This window comes from Capricornis sumatraensis, chromosome 4 (genome assembly GCF_032405125.1).
Source record: "Capricornis sumatraensis isolate serow.1 chromosome 4, serow.2, whole genome shotgun sequence".
Classification (NCBI taxonomy): Eukaryota; Metazoa; Chordata; class Mammalia; order Artiodactyla; family Bovidae; genus Capricornis; species Capricornis sumatraensis.
This window is the reverse complement of record NC_091072.1, coordinates 67,278,991-67,298,437: the sequence shown is the minus strand read 5'-3', so window position 1 is coordinate 67,298,437 and position 19,447 is coordinate 67,278,991. Positions and strand designations below refer to the sequence as shown.

The window sequence follows — 19,447 nt, the reverse complement described above, 5'->3', positions numbered from 1 at the left end:
CAGAATGAACTCAAATAGAAATATGCTCAGACATATTTGGCTACCTCATGTGAAGAGTTGATTCACTGGAAAAGACCCTGATGCTGGGAGGGATTGGGGGCAGGAGGAGAAGGGGATGACAGAGGATGAGATGGCTGGATGGCATCACCGACTTGATGGACATGAGTTTGGGCAGACTCCAGGAGCTGGTGATGGACAGGGAGGTCTGGCGTGCTGCAATTCATGGGGTTGCAAAGAGTCGGACACGACTGAGTGACTGAACTGAACTGAAGACATATTAATCAAACTAATGATAGTTAAATACAAAAAATATTAAAAGCAGCAAGGTAAAAGCAAAAAATAATATAAAAGGGGATCCCCAAAAGGCTAACAGCTGATCTTGCAACAGAAATTCTGCAGGTCATAAGGGAATGGCAGGATATACTGGAAAATGATGAAAGGAAAAAACTTACAACCAAGATTACTGTATCCAGCAAGGATCTTATTCAGTTTTAAAGAAAAAATCAAAAGCTTCATAGATAAGCAAAAATTAAGAGAATTTAGCACCACCAAATTAGCTTTACAAGAAATTTTAAAGGAGCTTCTCTAGACAGGAAACACAAGAGAAGCAAAACGTCTATAAAAACAAACCCAAAACAGAAAAGTAAAAGGTAATGGGATCATACATATCAATAATTACCTTAAATGAAAATGGACTAAATGCTTCAACCAAAAGATACAGACTGCCTGAACGGATACAAAAACTAGACCCCTATATATTCTGTCTACAAGGGACCCACTTTAGACCTAGGGACACGTACAGACTGAAAGTGAGGGACTGGTAAAAGGTATTCCATGCAAAGAGAAATCGAAAGAAAGAGGGAGTAGCAATACTCATATCAGATAAAATAGACTTCAAAACAAAGACCATTACAAGAGATAAGAAGGATACTACATAATGATCAAGGGATCAATTGAATAAGACATAAAAATTATAAATATATATGCACCCAACATAGGAGCACCTCAATACATAAGGCAAATGCTAACAATTATGGGAAATCGACAGTAACACAATAATAGTGGGGGACTTTAACACCCCACTCACACCAAATGAATAGATCATCCAGAGAGAAAATTAATAAGGAAACACAAGCTATAAATGATATATTGGACCAGTGGAACCTAATTGCTATCTATAGGGCATTTCAATCCAAAACAGTAGATTTCACTTTTTTCCCAAGTGCACATGGAACATTCTCCAGGATAGATCACATCTTGGGTCATTAATAAAGCCTTGGTAAATTAAAAAAAAAAAACTGGAATCATTTCAAGCATCTTTTCTGACCACAATGCTGTGAGGCTGTGTTTATCAACTACAGGGGGAAAAAAACAAACAAACTAAAAAACACAAACACATGGAGGCTAAACAATACACTTTTGAATAACAAAGAGGTCACTGAAGAAATCAAAGAGGAATGACAAAGGGAAAGCATGACAGCTCAAAACCTATGGGTTGCAGTAAAAGCAGTGCTGAGTGGGAAGTTTACAGCAATACAAGCCTACCTCAAGAAACAAGAGAAACACCAAAAAAAAAAAAAATTCTAATCTTACAGCTAAAGCAACTAGAAAGAGAACAAAGCTCCCAAACGTAGTAGAAGGAAAGACATCATAAAGATCAGAGCAGAAATAAGTGAAAAAGAAAGAGATAACAGCAAAGATCAATAAAACTAAAAGCTGGTTCTTTGCGAAGACAAAAATAATCGACAAACTATTAGCCAGACTCATCAAGAAAAAAGACTCAAATCAATAAAACTGGAAATAAAAAAAGGCAAATCAGTCAATGTGATACACCATATTAACAAACTGAAAGATAAAAACCATATGATCATCTTAATAGATGCAGAGAAAGCTTTCGATAAAATTCAACACTTATCATTCCAAATTCAAAATTTTATCATTTATGGTAAAAACTCTCCAGAAAGTAGGCACAGAACGAACATACCTCAGCATAATAAAGGCCATGAACAACAAACTCACAGAAAACATTATTCTCAGTGGTGAAAAACTGAAAGCATTAACTCTAAGAACAGGAACAAGACAAGGGCGCCCACTCTAACCATTACTGCTCAACATAGTTTTGGAAGTCCTAGCCACAGCAACCAAAGAAAAGGAATGTAGACTGGAAAAGAAAAAGTAAAACTCTCACTGTTTTCAGATAACATGATGCTATACATAGAAAGCCCTAAAGATGCCATGAGAAAATTATTGGAGCTAATCAATGAATACAGTAAAGCTGCAGGATATAAAATTAATACACAGAAATCTTTTGTATTCCTATACACTAACGATGAAAAATCGGAAAAAGAAATTAAGGAAACAATCCCATTCAACATTATAACAAAAAGAGTAAAATATCTAGGAATAAACCTATCTAAAGAGACAAAAGACCTCTATTGCTGAGAACTATAATACACTGATGAAAGAAATTAAACACGACACAGATGGAGAGATACACCGTGCTCTTGGATTGGAAGAATCAATATTGCAAAAATGATTATACTATCCAAAGCAATGTACAGATTCAATGCAATTGCTTTCAAACAACCAATGGTATTTTTCACAGAACTAGAACAATAAATTTCAGTCTGGAAGGAAACATGAAAGACCCTGAATAGCTAAAGCAATCTTGAGAAAGAAAAAATAAAACTAGAGGAATCGATCTTCCTGGCTTCAGATGATACTATGAAGCTACAGTCATCAAGACAGTATGGTACTGGCACAAAAACAGAAATATAGATCAATGGAACAAGACAGACAGCCCAGAGATAAACCCATGCACCTGTGGGCACCTTATCTTTGACTAAAGAGGTAAGATTATATAATGGGGGAAAGACAGCCTCTTCAGTAAGTGGTGCTGGGAAGACTGGACAGATATATGTAAAAAAATGAAAATAGAACACTTCCTAACACCTTACACAAAAATAAACTGGAAATGGATTAAGAACTTAAATGTAAGGCCAGAAACTATAATGCTCTTAGAGGAAAACACAGGCAGTACACTCTTTGACATAAATCACAGGAAGATTCCCTTTGACCTACCTCCTTGAGTAACGGAAATAAAAACAAAAACAAATGGAACCTAATGAAACTTAAAAGCTTTTGCACAGCAAGGGAAACAATAGACAAGATTAAAAGACAACCCTTAAGATGAGAGAAGGAAATGGCAATCCACTCCAGTATTCTTGTCTGGGGAATTCACAGGCTACGATCAATGGGGTCACCAAGATTCGGACACGACTGAGCACTAGAGAATTCAGAATGGGAGAAAATAATGGTATATGAAACAACTTACAAAGGATTAATCTCCAAAATATATAAGCAGCTCATACAGTGCAATATCAGAAAAAAAAAAACAACAAACAGCCCCATCAAAAACAGGCAGAAGACCTTAACAGACATCTCTCCAAAGAAGACATACAGATGGCTAATAGACACATGAAGACACTGAATATCACTAATTACTACAGAAATGCAAATCAAAACTATGTCACATCAATCAGAATGGCCATCATCCAAAAATCTACAAACAGTAAATGCTAGAAAGGATGTGCAAGAAGAGGAACCCTCTTGCACTGTAGGTGGGAAAGTAAATTGATACAGCCACTATATGTAACAGTATGGGAGATTTCATATTGACGTATGGAGAACAGCATAGAAATTTCTTTAAAAACTAGGAATAAAACTACTATATGAGCCAGCAATCCCACTACTGGGCATATACTCTGAGAAAACCATAACTGAAAAAGACATGTACCCCAAAGTTCACAGCAGCACTATTTATAATAGGTAGGGCAGAGAAGCAACCTAGGTGTCCACTGACAGATGATGGGTAAAGAAGATACGGTACATATACACAATGGAGTATTACTCAGTCATAAAAAGGAAACAAATCTGGGTCAGTTTTAGTGAGATGGATGAACCTAGAGCCTGTTATACAGAGTCAAGTCAGAAAGAGAAAAAAAAATATCGTATACTAACACATATACATGGAATCTAGAAAAATGGTATTGATGAACCTACTGGCAGGCAAGAATGGAGATGCAGATACAGGTAATTGACTTGCGGACACAGTGGGGAAAGGAGAGAGCAGAACAAATGGGGAAAGCAGCTCAGACACATACAGACTACCATGTTTAAAATCGGTATCTGGTGAGAGGCTGCCACATAACACAGGTAACCCAGGCAGGTGGTCTGCAATGATCTAGAGGGGTGGGGCTTGGGAGGGGAGGGAGGCTCAGGAGGGAGGAGGTATAAGCACAATTATAGCTGATTAGCCTTGTACTACAGAAACCATCACAACATCGTAAAGCAATTTTCCTCCAGTTAAAAAATAACTAAGAGGTAGGTGGAATGAAAGTTTGTAGTAAACACTGGTGATATGGAACTGGAATAAACTGGTATACAATCAGCCCTCAGTTCCTGGGGGGAATGGTTCTAGGACCTCTTCAGATACCAAAATGCACAGATGCTAAAGTCCCTTATATAAAATGTATTGTCATACAGTCTACACATATCCTCTCATATACTTTAAATCATCTCTAAAGTGAAAGTTGCTCAGTCATGTCTGACTCATTCTGACCCCATGGACTATACAGTCCATGGAATTCTCCAGGCCAGAATACTGGAGTGGGTAGCCTTTCCCTTCTCCAGGGGATCTTCCCAGCCCAGGGATTGAACCCAGATCTTCCTCATTGCAGGCAGATTCTTTACCAACTGAGCCACAAGGGAAGCCCACTAGACTACTTATACCTAACACAATGAAAATAGTATGTATACTGTTGTTTCTGCATGGAAAATTCAAGTTTTGCTTTTCAGAAATTTCTGGAGTATTTTTTTTCAAATATTTTTTATTTCCAGTTGGTTGAATTCAAGGATACAGAACCTACAGACACCGAGGGGTGACTGTATGTGAATAGGTGGATTTTTTAGTCGTTGACTTGAATTGGTGAGGAGAGAAGAGATCTTTGAGAGCTGTGATGAGGAGGAGGAAGGAGGGGTACCCAGGTCTGGTCATGGACCCCACAGCTGGAGCAGCAGTTTGGTACTGGGGCTAAAACGGATTCAGAGGCATACTGCCTGGGGCTGCTCAGACACATCCCCACTGTCACTTACGAGCTGTGTGATCTTAGGCAAGCTATTCAAACCTCTCTGAATTTCAGTTTCCCCATTTGCAAAATGGGGGTGATAATGTTATCTACCTTGTTGGTTTGTTGTGAGAATTAATGAGCTGACATATGTAAACTATGAAATACCTAAACAGGAATATGAAAACAGAAACACTACCTTATAACATGGTAAAAATTATATATGTGCTTGCTTTTATTACAAATGCTGTTACTGATGGTTGGGAAGAAAGGAAGGAGAGAAGAAAGAAAGGTAATGAAAGGAAATACCTGTGATAGATTGGGGAAATATATTACAATATGGTAGTGTGTGATATTGATGTGGATTATCATTTATATAGATATGAACTGCTCAATAAAAGAGGCTAAAAAGATGGAGGAGTAAACACTAATTTTTAAGGAGACCAGATATTGTGTCCCTTTAAAAGTGGCCTTTAAGAAATGAATTTCCGTCCATTACTGACTGAGAACATTTGCTGAAACATTTTGTCATTTCACTGATTGTTCTTCGTGTATCTCCACCTCTGCCTACCCACCTCCAACACTGTGCAAGCCATTTATCTAATTTTTTGCAAATTTACATGTCAGTCTGACCTTCTCAATTGTAAGCTGAGAATAAGCATCTTGGCATCATATATACCTAGTCCAGCATTTGGCACATACAGCTATCCAGTACATGTGGAACAAATAACTTTATGAGAAAAAAACAGATGCATCATAAAAACTTGTAGGTATATCCCTTCCTTAGTTAAGTCTTTCCTTCTGAAAGCACAATCTAGCTTCCTGCTCTGGATGAGCCCTCAGGAGAGCTGATGGGAGATGCCCCTTCCTCTCACCTTAGAGAAGGAAATGGTAACCCACTCCAGAATCCTTGCCCAGAGAATCCTATAGACAGAGGAGTCTGGTGGGCTCCAGTCCAGGGGATCGCAAAGAGTCAGACACGACTGCATGCATGCATGCTGGGACTCCAGACCTGACTGACAACTGACTCGGTTTTCATTTAAAGAAGCAAGGATCCCAGGAGAGGCAGCACCACAGGCCCTGCCTCAGACCTGCCAGGAAAACAGTCATATCGCATCCCTAAAGAGGGGCAAAATGAGAAAGACTGGTGAGCAACAGCCCTGGTGACAAATTATGGTTTTACTAATAGTTTATGATTTTCAACTTGTGATGTTTAGACTGTGTCCCCATGGACTGAATGTTTCTGTTCCCCTAATATTCATATATTTAAAGCCCAAATCCCTCAGGGATATCTGCAGGTGAAACTGTTGGGAGGTAATTAGGTTTAGATGAGGCCATGAGGGCAGGGCCCTCACGATGATATTAGTATCTTTATAAGAAGAGGAGGAGACACCAGAGCGCTGTCTCCACATGTGAAGACACAGTGCAGCAGGCCATCTGGAAGCCGGGAAAAGAACTCTCACCAGAACCTAACCATGTGGCACTCCGATCTGGGACTTCCCAGCCTCCAGAGATGTGAGAAATAAATATTAGCAGTTTCAGCCACCTGGCCTGTGGCATTTTACAGCGGCCCAAAGTGCTTAAGACACTCACACAAACTTTTTCCCCTTGAAAAAATAATGTGAAAGTCACTCATATACTTGATTATGAGAACAAGTAGTGTTCTAAACCCTGGTTACAAATGATACTCTCAAAAATATGGCCAATGCTGATTTTCTGCAGATGCACCCAGTGCTGGAATATACTTCAGATGCATTATTTATTTGTCACAACCACCCTATGAGGCCGGTACTATTATCATCTGCCTTTTTTTTTTTCTTTCTTAAACAGGGAAGGACTTGGAGCTGAGGGAAATGAATTCATTTGGCCAAGGTCACAGAGCAGTAAGTGGAGCAGCTGGGAATGAAATCTCAGAGAGCCTTTAACTTAGCTATGGTACTTAAAAAAAATAGCAAGGTATATGCATCCATAGAACCTCCAAGTTAGATGTCAGCAACTGATGGCAAACTGACTGGAGAGGCCACGTGAGCAGATGTTTTTTTGCTTTTTAACACAAAGAGGTGCAGTAACTACTCGTAAAGCCCTCCTGATGCTGCTGGCTGTGGTGTGTAGGTGTTGTGGGGTGAACACAATCAATTCCTTTCCCTCCTCCTCCTCACTCCAGGAGTGAGGAACCCTCCTTCCCTCTGTCCTTAGCAAGTTGGCAGGGAAGGTTTCACTGTGGCCAGCTCACGTCCTAGGCAGGAAAAAATCAGGCACCGCTGATTCTCAATTTATAACTCTTCAATAATTGAGGGCACCAGGAATTAAAGAAAACCCACTAGGATTAATCCAACTGGCTTTCCCAGAAATAGAATGTGTCTGTAGAATCTGTTTCTGTAATATCTCATTAATTTTTCAATGTTCCCAATATGCTCGACACTGACTGCAAACTGGGGCATACGCTTGTGCAAGTTTTCTCCGTCAAGTGAGCTTTTTCCTACACTGTGTCAAGTTATAAATTTGGAGCTGTAAGGCATCACGCACGATATTAGGACTGCTTTGTTTTCTTGCAGAGCTCATTAACCACTGGCAATTAGCACTGTATCACTGCACCAAGCGGCATCATTTGGCAAGTTCTGTATCCACTACTACAAATGTGATGATATAATTTAAACTTCATGTGCCATCTGCTGTCACAAGAAGATAAAGTATGATGAAGAGGCTTTTCAGACTTTCCTTCATTTCCCAGCTACTGGAGGCTTAATTAAAGCAAAAATGACAATTGCTCAATACTCACCACTCCTCTCTTGGAGAAAGGCCATCTTGGCTTTTTGGATTCTGGTGGGTGAAGAAATTAGAGAAGATATGTAAGTATTTTGAAGAACTAGTGACAGATCAAGGCAGTGCTTTACAAAACCCGCTTTTCCAAAGGAGCCAAACAGAATTTTTCCGGCTTTAATTCTCCTTGAGAATGCACAGAATGAATATTTATATTTATGCAGCTGAGTGAATGAAACGATGCTACAACTGAAAGGCTGGTGTTCTTTCTACCTTCTGGTGATACTGTCCTGCTTCAGCCTCTTTTCCCCCTACCGTTCAAGAAGAAATCTATAAAATGCAATAAAATGCTGCATACTTAATTTTAGACAGAGTTATAGGACTCTGGGGCTGAAAGGGCTTCATTTTAACACTGGAAACCACCCTAGCATAAAATCCCCAGGTGTGAATGAGTGCAGACTCCTGAAATAGGGGGACATCAACATATCATCAATCTTTAGATCAGGGGCTTACTGTCTCTACTGGACATCATCCACATAGTCCTTAGGGGTCGCCTCAAATTGAGAAGTCATTCAGTAATATATTCTTTTGATGATCAGGAAATAAAGACATTAGATTGTGGATTCTTGATTTTTATGTCATTTTCATTAATTGTTAATGCAACCCAGAAAAAGCTGGGAGTTATCTCTCAAGTTTAGGTGAGATGTTCTGATAATTCCACACACAAAATGGATGTCTGAAAGGTTTGTCTCTGTTTCTACTAATTCATCAGGAGAGTCTGCATAATATTAACACTTCCATCAGATGAAAGCATTTACCAAGAGTGTGCTTGAGGGACTTTTCCCACTGGAACCCTGGAATCCAACCAATTATTTTGCTCATTCTGACTACCTTCAGTTCAGTCGCTCAGTCGTGTCCGACTCTTTGCGACCCCATGAATTGCAGCACGTCAGGCCTCCCTGTCTATCACCAACTCCCAGAGTTCACTCAAACTCACGTCCATCAAGTCAGTGATGCCATCCAGCCATCTCATCCTCTGTCGTCCCCTTTTCTTCCTGCTCCCAATCCCTCCCAGCATCAGAGTCTTTTCCAATAAGTCAACTCTTCGCATGAGGTGGCCAAAGTACTGGAGTTTCAGCTTTAGCATCACTCCTTCCAAAGAACACCCAGGACTTATTGATCTTTTTAAAGGGGAGATTAGGTGGAACCTTCCTTAGAAACCAATCTGCTTTACCACTCTCAGCCTTCAAACGTCTGGTGGTAAATTATGATGTCCAAATTGAACTTCAATAATTGGGGTCTCTGGAGAAGCACCACATGAGACCATGGTTTGGGAACATGAGGACTCTATTCTAAACTCCTGGAGATGAGGGCATGGAGGGATATGGTGAAGAATGCTGCGTATCTTTCATCACGTGGCATCTACTGGGATGCTAGGCACACCTGCCTAGCAAAGAACAAAGAATATCAGGCAGCAGTTGTGACCTTGTTCCTCAGCATAGTGGATCTCAACCTTTAGCTGGCAAAAGAATCACCTGGGGGGCTTATTAAGAAGCATACTGCTGGGCCCCATTCCCAGAGTTTCTAGTTCAGAAAGTCTGACATGGGACCCCAGAATTTTTCAGACAACGCTGAAGCTCTTCATCTGGGCAGTACTGCTTTAGCTGTTACCCAGTTTAGAGCATTTGCAAAGCATTACAGAACTTGGTCTAACTCCTAAGGCTACACTATGGTTAGAACTAGCTTTAACGTCAAGGGGCCTGGCCTTGAGTCCCTTGGGTCCACTGAATCCCTTTTTGTGTGTTCATTTGGGTGGCCGTATCCTATGAGACAGATGGTCACTTGGATTGTTGTGTCTTCTAAGACAGAAGATGTGAAAGGGCTCTATAAAGATTGAAGGGCTATACGAATGTTATTTATACGTTATTCACTTATGGCTGAGTTCCACACGTAAGGCTGCCTATACAACAGGTGATTGGTGCAGGCTGGTGGAGGGCATTCAGTTATGAGTCTGAATCCCATTCCTCTGACACAGACCAGCAGATACCATGACTAGGTCACCTTTCCTTTCTGGGTCTCACTAGGCACACATGGGAATGAGGAAAGAGCTGGGTGGTTTCCCAAGTATGCTGCCACAGGTGGCCCCTGGCTTCAGGGGAATGCCTTGGAGGTGAGTCTTTGGGACTCACCCCATTTTCAAGCACTGAAACTCCATCTGGGTCTGTTCTGCAGACTGGATTTCCAAGGAATTATTCTTCTGTAAAAAAGGGCTCTGCTCAGAACAAAGCCAGTTTAAAAACTACCAAGGTGAATGATAATCTTCAAGTCTCCTTTTAGCTCTGAATGGCTACCATTGCGACCACGGGAGTGTGTCCTGAACACCGCAACTGTTCTTTTTTTCCACAACTGACTTCAAATGCAGAAGATTCACCCTTAAGGCCGCCTCTCTCTAATCTGCTCTAACAGTAATCTGCTGTTACCAGGTCCTTTGTCTCCACATAGTGCCACCCTCGTTGGAGACACTGGTGTGAGGCTGGCAGCCAGGAGCAGGGGGTGGGTTACAGCAATGGCAGGGATGCTGCCCAGCAGCCCAGAGAGGGCACTTTGCTCCCGGAGGCTGACCATCACTTGGTGTACCTGTTCCAGGTCCTGGACATGGGGTATATTATTTGACAAGAGGACCTTCTGAGGAAGGTCCATAACTTATCCATCTCTGTAAGTGGGATGCCTGATTCAGATGGTTCCCATAATTCATGGCTGATGCTTGTCCTAGTTGCTGAGATATCTAACTTGGTAGTGCCCATGTTCTCGTAGTCATTAAATGTTCTGTAAATATCCTCTGCTTATTGTAACATCCATCTCATAGCAGGCATGTAATAAGAGTTGAACGGACAGGACCTGAATTCAGCAGCAGAAGTGGATGGCACAGGTAGTCCGCAGCTCCAGCTGACACCAGAAGGTCCCCGGGGAACACCTCAAGGCCAGGTAAGTTGAGCACCACAGAACTCCTCCTGTGCTTGTAGAATCTGTGTTCAGGAGATGGAAGGAGAGTGCTTAAGCTGACATGCAGGGAGGGGTATCACTCAGACCACCCCTGGGTCCTCAGAAGTGACTGCTGGCAGCTCGATTAATGCTGGCTTTCTTACGAGGCCACTCCAGGCATGGAGAGCTGCGATGACCCACACACCCCATGTTTGACACCTTTCTGAGCCTTATTGACTGTTTATGGTTTTTGACTAATCCAAAGCAGAAGAGTTCACCTGGAAGTGTCAACACAAACATACTAGACGTGTTCTGACTCAGGAGGACACTAGGAGAAAGCCTTTAAACACCAGAGTCTTTGCAAGTTACTCATATGGCCTCAGGGGGGACAGGACGCATGTGCACGGCCACTACACACACCCCTAATCGGAGGCTGGTTGTTTAAAGGCAATACTTTTATTTTCCCCAGGGAAAAATGGCAACTACTGTTGGAAAAGCTTAGCTAACAGGCCTATCTAACTTCTTTCTTCTACCCTATTTCATGAAACTTCCTGTCAGATGCGCACAGAATAAATGGTTGACATCAGACACAGTGCAGAGTAGCCACAAAACCAACAGGCATGTGATCAGTGATTTCTAAGAAACGAAATGAGTAAGGAATGAGAGCATTCAATTGCAGGGGTTTTCACAGTTCCCCATCAGAGCTGTTCAGATATTCCTTTAGTCTATTTTGAGGGTGAGGGAATGCAATTCCCTCTACTTACCAACCTATGTAATCTCTAAATTCCCTTTTTAATCAAATAGCTTAGCATATCATTTACCTTACATACAGAGGAATTTTGTTTCCAACAAAAAGTCTAGCTATGAATTTGCCTTGAAAGTTTGGAGTCATTTTCCTTTGGATATTATGATTTGGGTCATTGCCATGTAGCTTTCCTCCTCCAACAAAGAGGCCTTGCCTGGAGCCCTGTGAGGCTCCCTGGGCCAGTCCTTCCTCTGACCCTTCCACTTTCCCACCTGCCTACAGCGTGAGTCCTCCATGCCTTGTAGCCAAGTACCATGCTGCTGACTTTTTTGCAGGATTGATGCCCTTTCTTCCTGCGCTTTCACCTCTCGTCTCATTAACTGAATATTCTTGGTTCTCATGCCCTTCTTCCTATCAGTGTATCTGATGCTGGGATACTGCTCATGTCCTATCAGGCCCAACATGCATGTTGTTCTAATACCAGAAGCTTGGTATTAGAATAGCTGGTGGAATTTATTTCATTACCCATCCCCAAGTCCTAACTCCTGGCTTCTGATCTGGTATGTCTGAAGGTGGACCTCTGCATCTGCGGTTTCACCCAGCTCCCTAGATACTCAGAGCTGGAGAACAACTGATTTTGAGAATACAAGTACCTTGATAGAGGTCTTTCCTACCTTTAAAATATATTTCAAATCTTCAGCCTTTTGCTAAAAACATTTTAAATCATTTTACATACGAACAGTAGGACGAGTTGTATGGGCATGTATAATTAGTGAATAACCTATGTCTCATAAATTCCTACAAAATCTATGAGGTAAGAATGCCTCAGACTCTGCAGACAGATGACAGAGGCATAAAAGAAAGCTAACTGTCAGTTATAGAAACCTGCTTCCTCTAAGAAGGCTCACCTGACGCTCGAAGAAATATTTCTTCGTATTTGTGTGCTCTCTGGCATCCCCTAGGCCAGGTCCTCAACGGCTTCCATGTGTATTAACACAGTTGTCTCATCACTTTTATCTTCGCCTTCTGCTCCATCATTTTGGTCCCATCCCACACCCAGTCACTAAATATAAGTTATCCAAAATGTAAGTCTGGCCCTAGTCCCTCCTAGCCTCAGATGAACAGGTTTTTAAAGCATCCATACAAGCCTTCCATGAATTGGCCCAGTAACCTTCCTAATACTCTTTCCTTTGCCATTTATTCTCTGGGAATGGATTTTAATTTCCCACACAAAATGTTTCACATGTCAGTGACTTAACTGGGAATGCTTTGTACTTTCTCTGCCCTCTCCAAACCTGTCTAACTCCTATTCATCTCATGAGATTTAGGGCCATGGATTATCTAAGGGACTTGAAAGGAAATTACTTAGATAAAATCAGGCTCAGATTTATTCAATTAGCTGCATTTCCTAGGGTTTAAAATTTTCTTTTGACTGGTCTCTGTTCCTTTTTAATTGGAAAATTTTAGAATAATGTTGCAGAACTGCTAGCTATCAAGCCAATATGCACGCCCTCGTCAAAACACTGCTTGTCACGGGTGCCATGTGCTGAGTTAATGCACTGACAAGCCCTGATTCCCTTGCAGCTAGCAGAGGCTATGCGAGACAAATTTGGCCAATGAGATTTAAACTGAAGTTTCAGAGTGTGGCTCTTAGGAAAAATTTTCAAAGGGGACTGAGGTGGCTACATTCACCCTTTTTCCTTATTGTTGTCATGAACATGGCTTGATACCTGCAAGTACATCAGTAATCTTGCAAGTGGAACAGCAGAACAGGAGAAAAGGAGCAGCCTGACAGGACTGGTTATGTTACAAGAGAATATCCTTTATTTGCTTATGTTCTTCTAGTTGGGTTGTGACAGGCAGACAAAGGCTGTCTTAACTGACACACATCTCCTCATCCTGGACTTCCTTCTCCAAGAATTCTGCACTCTCATTTGACTTTCTCACCACCTATTTTTGATAAGGTTTTTAACAAAATCCCTAGAGTTACAATTTTTCACAACTCTCCCATTTTTGTTATTTGCCAATCTAATGTCCACGATGGTTATGAGGATGGAGGGGTCTGAGTTAAGTGGAAGCTGGAAAACTTACAGTAATTTGAATGAGAAATACAACTCTACTTTCTTCATTTTGCAAACGGAACACTGGAACTTATATATAATGAATTCAGTTCAGTTCAGTCGCTCAGTCGTGTCCGACTCTTTGCGACCCCATGAATCGCAGCACGCCAGGCATCCCTGTTCATCACCAACTCCCGGAGTTCACCCAGACTCACGTCCATCGAGTCCGTGATGCCATCCAGCCATCTCATCCTCGGTCGTCCCCTTCTCCTCCTGCCCCCAATCCCTCCCAGCATCAGGGTTTTTTCCAATGAGTCAACTCTTCGCATGAGGTGGCCAAAGTACTGGAGTTTCAGTTTTAGCATCAGTCCCTCCAAATTAGCAGCTGTACATAAATCCAGTCAGGAATTTTCACAGTACTGCCCAAAAGGTATTAGGTAGCATAAACCTCTGGGAGCCCCAAGAGGTACCCCAAAAATAAGCATTAGAAGCTTCCCTGTAAACTTGATACTGTTCCTGATAAAGGCCCTGGAAGCATATAATGAGGTTTGGTATTTATGGGAATAGAGGGGATTGGAAAAAATACAGTAATTTAAATAGGAGATGTAAGCTATGTAAACTTTGGGGAAAAGTTTACTCTTTTGAGCTTAAACTCTAGATGGTATATAATCTGGTAAGTACTATGAATTTGGCAAAAGATTCTATAAGCTATCTTTATGTTCCCTTGGGACTTTGAGAGGACATAATAAACAGTGGAATAGAAGAATCAGTCTTCCCTGGCCTCGTTTAAGCTGGCTTATGGATTTCTCTTCCATGCTTCTATAGTTCTCTACAACAATGGGCAAGAATGTGGAGTCAAACTGCCTGGATTTTACTCTTAGCTGAGTGATCTTGACAAAGTAACCTCTCTGGTCCTGACTGCCATTTGTGAAATGTAGACAATAAGCATACCTACTTTTTGTGTGAAGATCAACCGATCAACATACAGCACTTAGATCCGTGACGGGAACTTAGTAGGCTGTCAGTAATGTGATTATGTTGGTTGCCGAATATACTATAACATCATGTTCTATTTATGTGTCTGTTTATCCTACTAGAATGCCATCTCCTTCTATTTAAGAAACATGTCCTATCATTTGTGTCGGTGGGTGCTCCTTTAGTACTGAATCCATGGTTACTGATGAACATGAATGAATAAAAGACTCTTCTGAGGTTGTCCTCCCTTGTGGAAAGCATCTTACTTTACAAGGTGAGTGAGTGGAGTCACTCAGTCGTGTCAGACTCTTTGCGACCTCATGGACTGTAGCCTACCAGGCTCCTCTGTCCATAGGATTTTCCAGGCAAGAGTACTGGAGTGGGTTGCCATTTCCTCCTCCAGGAGATCTTCCCGACCCAGGAATTGAACCCAGGTCTCCCGCATGGTAGGGAGACGCTTTACCATCTGAGCCACCAGGGAAGTCTTTACAAGGTAGTTACACACATTCATGTCTTATCAACTCCCCTCTTACCCTAAGTTCCTACCTCCTGGTCTAAATTCCTGTGTTCAGTAAGGGATCAATAAATATTTCTTGACTAAATGAATAATAATCAAACCTGTGCACACTGAGTCATCGCTCTCCCCTTCTGACACAATCTTCTGCAGAATGTATACTCCAGTAATAGCTAGCTACTCACTGTTTAAACTCACCCTGCACATCACACCTCCATGACTTGGCTCAGGTAGTTCCCATCTGCCTATCTCCACTTTGCCAGGCACACATACTCATAGGCATCTCTAAATTCTAGCTTAGATGGTCTCCTTCCAGAAATCTTTCCTAATCCACCCAAAGAGAGCCAGCCACCTTGCCCTACTTCCTCCCACTTCCTTCCACTTTGCCTCTACAATGATTTCATTTAAGGCTCATGCTGTGTCTTATTATCATAGAATTTAAGCACCAAGTATAGAACTCGACATAGAATAGATATCCAAGTAAGCGTGTTGACTAAACAGCCATATTGATCTATAGGATGATACACAGATAGGTTCCTGATGAATTTGCTCTTCCATTCTGGATCACAAAAGAATAATTGTATGCATACACAATACACAGAATGCAATTTGAGTTCCTCCACCTTTAAAGGTGATTCAGTTACCCCTATCCATTTCTTCCTTGTCTGGGATACCTGCTGACATGAGGCATTCTTTTGGGAGCACGTTAGGGCAGGTTTCGGCACTCAGTGTGCACACATGGAACAGAGGGAAAACAACTGCCTTGTACTAGGCTCGAGTCATGACCTTGGCCTTGTTGCCTTGATGTCTACAACCCAGGGATGCTCATTCTAGAAAGGAATGGTGTAACAGAAGCTCTGATGACACTCTTGTGTTCATCGGAAGAGGAATGGGTTAATAAAACTACCAAGAATTACAGCTGTAACCATATGGAGACCTAGGAAAACAAAAAGAAAGAACATTTGCACATAATAAATGAAGAGACGTGACCTGGTGCAGAAAACCTGCCTCTGCATCACCTGTGCCTGGCAGCAGACTAGATTTCTGGGCACTCTGCACAGGAACCCATGCCCGTATCAGCCAGAGATGCTCAGATTATTGGATTAGTGATGTTAATGCAGCTGCAATGAATTCAGAATGACTTTGCATTTAGGTCTCATGAGGGGAGAGGCGCTGGGGGTTCCAAAGTCTGAGTGTTAGTCACTTAGTCATGTCCAACTCTTGTGACCCCAAGGACTACAGCCCACCAGGCTCCTCAGCCCATGGAATTATCCAGGCAATAATATTGGAGTGGGTAGCCATTCCCTTCCCAAGGGGATCTTCCTGACCCAAGGATTGAACCTGGGTCTCCTGCATTGCAAGCAGATTCTTTACAACTGAGCCACCAAGCAAGCCCCACCTACTGCTTTCAGTAACTGATAGAGAACTCATCACTGGCCTTATAATAGCTGTCCCTGCAATGGGACTGACCACAGAGGCAGCCCAGACTAACTGAATAAGAATTTGAAAGTGTAATGGCAGGCCTAGAATGTTTTAAAAGTATCTCTTTAAGTAATTCTGATAGCTGTATCAGGATTGTGTGTCTTATTTTTGCTATTCTAAATGGGACTGCTTCTTTTAAGACATAGCATGCACACAGGGTCACTGTGTCCAGTTCTAAATGGATTATTCACTGGAAGCAATCACTGTAAAAAATTCAGACTTATCTCCCTTCCCCGAATGAAATGGTACGTACATGGGGTCATGGCATCCTGTGTGAAGAGGGTGCGGAAGAGAATTTTTTGGTACCCAATTTCCTCAGAGGAAGATTAAACTGAGGAATGAGCTGAGAGTAACTGCAGAATGTCTGGGGTGTGGCTGGCATGCCATTGTCACGGTGAAGTGCTGTAAACTTTCTTGCTGCCCTTTAGTAGTTTGGAGAAGCACACTAAACAAACAACTATGAGAAACACATTTTTTTTTTGTTTTGGTCTTTTGGTTCTATGCTTGGCTATTCTGGTTCTTTGTTTCAGGATAAAATTCTGGACCCAGGAGGTTGTATAACTAATTGGGTGTCTGACCCAGACTTCACAGTCCTCTTTGGCTTGCCAGAACCCCGCCTCCCCTGCGCCCGAACCCAGACAAAACCACACTTTCACTAACCCTGAGTTGTGATGCCCCAGGCCGGTCAGATCTGAAGGAACTAGTCCCATGGTTGCTGGAATAATCTTGTCTCCTTTCTGGTACCAGAAATTCTCCTTATTCTGTCTTCTGCTGATGATCTGAAGGTCCATGGTGTGGGCTGAGGTGGCAACAATGTAGAGAATCCAGAGAATTCTCTCCCACAGTTGAGCAAGCCACACACCCAGGCATCACATTCAGCAATGAGCCTGTGATCACATCTCAGTGCCAGAAAAGTTTATGGCTGGTGGAAATGTGTCCCCTAGTGGACCTCAAATACAAAAATTTTGTAAAGACTGGATTGTTCATGGTGCATATTATTCTGACTTAAAGTCAGCGGGCACTTCCTGAGCATCAGCTCTTACTGGACACTTTGTTAAGAGCTTTACATGCACTAACATTAATTTTCACAAGTACTCTATGAAGTGGAAATTACTGTTCTCATTATAGAGCCGAGGAAAACTGAAGCTTAGGAGGACAGATAGGCATTCACTTAAGGTCTCACTGTTAGTGAACAACAGAGCAAGAATTCAATTTAAATACCCAAGTCAGACTCCAAAAATACTTGGAAATACAAAGAAGAGAAAACGGTACTATGAACCATTTAAGATATTGTTTTCTTTTTAATTGATATATAATGATGGTTACTATTTTAGATAAGAACCCACTTGCAATGAAGGGAGATGCAGGTTCAATCCATGGGTTGGGAAGATCCTCTGGAGAAGGAAATGGCAACTCACTCCAGTATTTTTGCCTGGCAAACTCCATGGAGGAGGAGCCTGGGGTTACTCTGTCTATGGAACTGCACAGTCCAGGGGGTCACAAAGTGTTGGACATGACTTAGCGACTAATGGAAACTCGCCTGCCCCCAAACACATGTCCATCTCTTCAGCCCTGGAACCTGTGAATGTGTTATTTGTAAAAGGGGTTTTTGCAGATATAATTAAAAGATTTTGAGATAAGATTATTCTAGATTATCTGAATGGGCTCTAAATCCCATGACATGTGTTCTTATAAGAGATACCCAGAGAAAAGACAGAGATGAGAGAAGGCCAAGTGAAAACAGAGGCAGATGATTAAAGTGATGCAGCCACAAGCAAGGAACTGCCTGCATGAGGAATCAAGGAACAGTCCTCCCCGACAGCTTCCAGAGGAAGTGTGGCTCTGCTGACACCTTGGCTTTGGAGCTGTGGCTACCAGAACGCTCGGAGTGTAAAATGTCTTTTAAGTCACTAGTTAGTGGTACTTTAATATGAAGCCACAGGAGACGAATGAAGGGGGCAACACAGCTGAGCGGCAAATTACCCGACTTAGGACTGCGATTCCTAACCCTGATGTCATGTGACCCTTCCCAAGGCCTCAGCTTCCTTATGTGGAGCTGTGAGTGAGACCCCTTCTGCTCCTCGTGATCTGTGAACCAAGGGTTTAGGTTTGCTATTCTCCCCACCAGTGGCCAGTGGGTGGAGCAATAATTATGTGATGACCTTTACCTTGGCAGAAATGTTTAAAGTTAATTAAAGCTCCTCCTTTAAAAACAGGACAAAGACATCTTTGGCATTCTTAAGAAAAGATTCCATGGAATTAACATACAGACACCACTATATATAAGATAGATAACAGGAAGAACTTACTGTACAGCACAGGGAACTATATTCAATATTTTGTGATAATCTATATGAGAAAGCAAACTGAAAAAGAATGAATATATGTATAACTGAATCACTATGCTGTATACCTGAAACTAATACAACACTGTAAGTCAAGTATACTCCAGTAATTTTTTTAAAAACTGCAGTGAAAAAAAAAAAAAGATTCCTTCTGTACAGTGGGCTTAAACCAAGGACTACTGGCCTCTAATTGCCAGGTGCAAATTTTAAAGAAAAACAAAAGACCCTAGAGAATATGAGTGGGTAGCAACTGCGGGTAGCAACTGTCCTATAGTGATATGTGTGTATTAATGGAATAAAAATCTTTTGAAGTTTAGTAATACAATGTTGTTGTTGTTTTTCTTTTATCAGGCAGGTTTATTAGGCCTTGTTTTGTCTGATACTAAAATTCATGATAAATGTACATTTTCCAGCAGGTGGTTTTCCAACAACTGTGTGACTGGAAAAAGTTTCAGTTC

At 41.7% G+C, this 19,447-nt stretch overlaps 1 protein-coding gene across 1 annotated transcript in view; it reads right to left on the bottom strand.

The window, feature by feature from the left end:
* PLEKHG7 (pleckstrin homology and RhoGEF domain containing G7) overlaps positions 1–19,447 on the bottom strand; it is a 78,449-nt gene that overhangs the window by 50,761 nt on the left and 8,241 nt on the right. Inside the window, exons 3-4 of the mRNA XM_068971409.1 lie at positions 10,785–10,912; positions 7,906–7,946 (exon numbers count right to left, since the gene is read on the bottom strand). Coding sequence (XP_068827510.1) covers positions 7,906–7,946; positions 10,785–10,912 — 169 coding nt within the window. The remainder of the gene's footprint in view (positions 1–7,905; positions 7,947–10,784; positions 10,913–19,447) is intronic.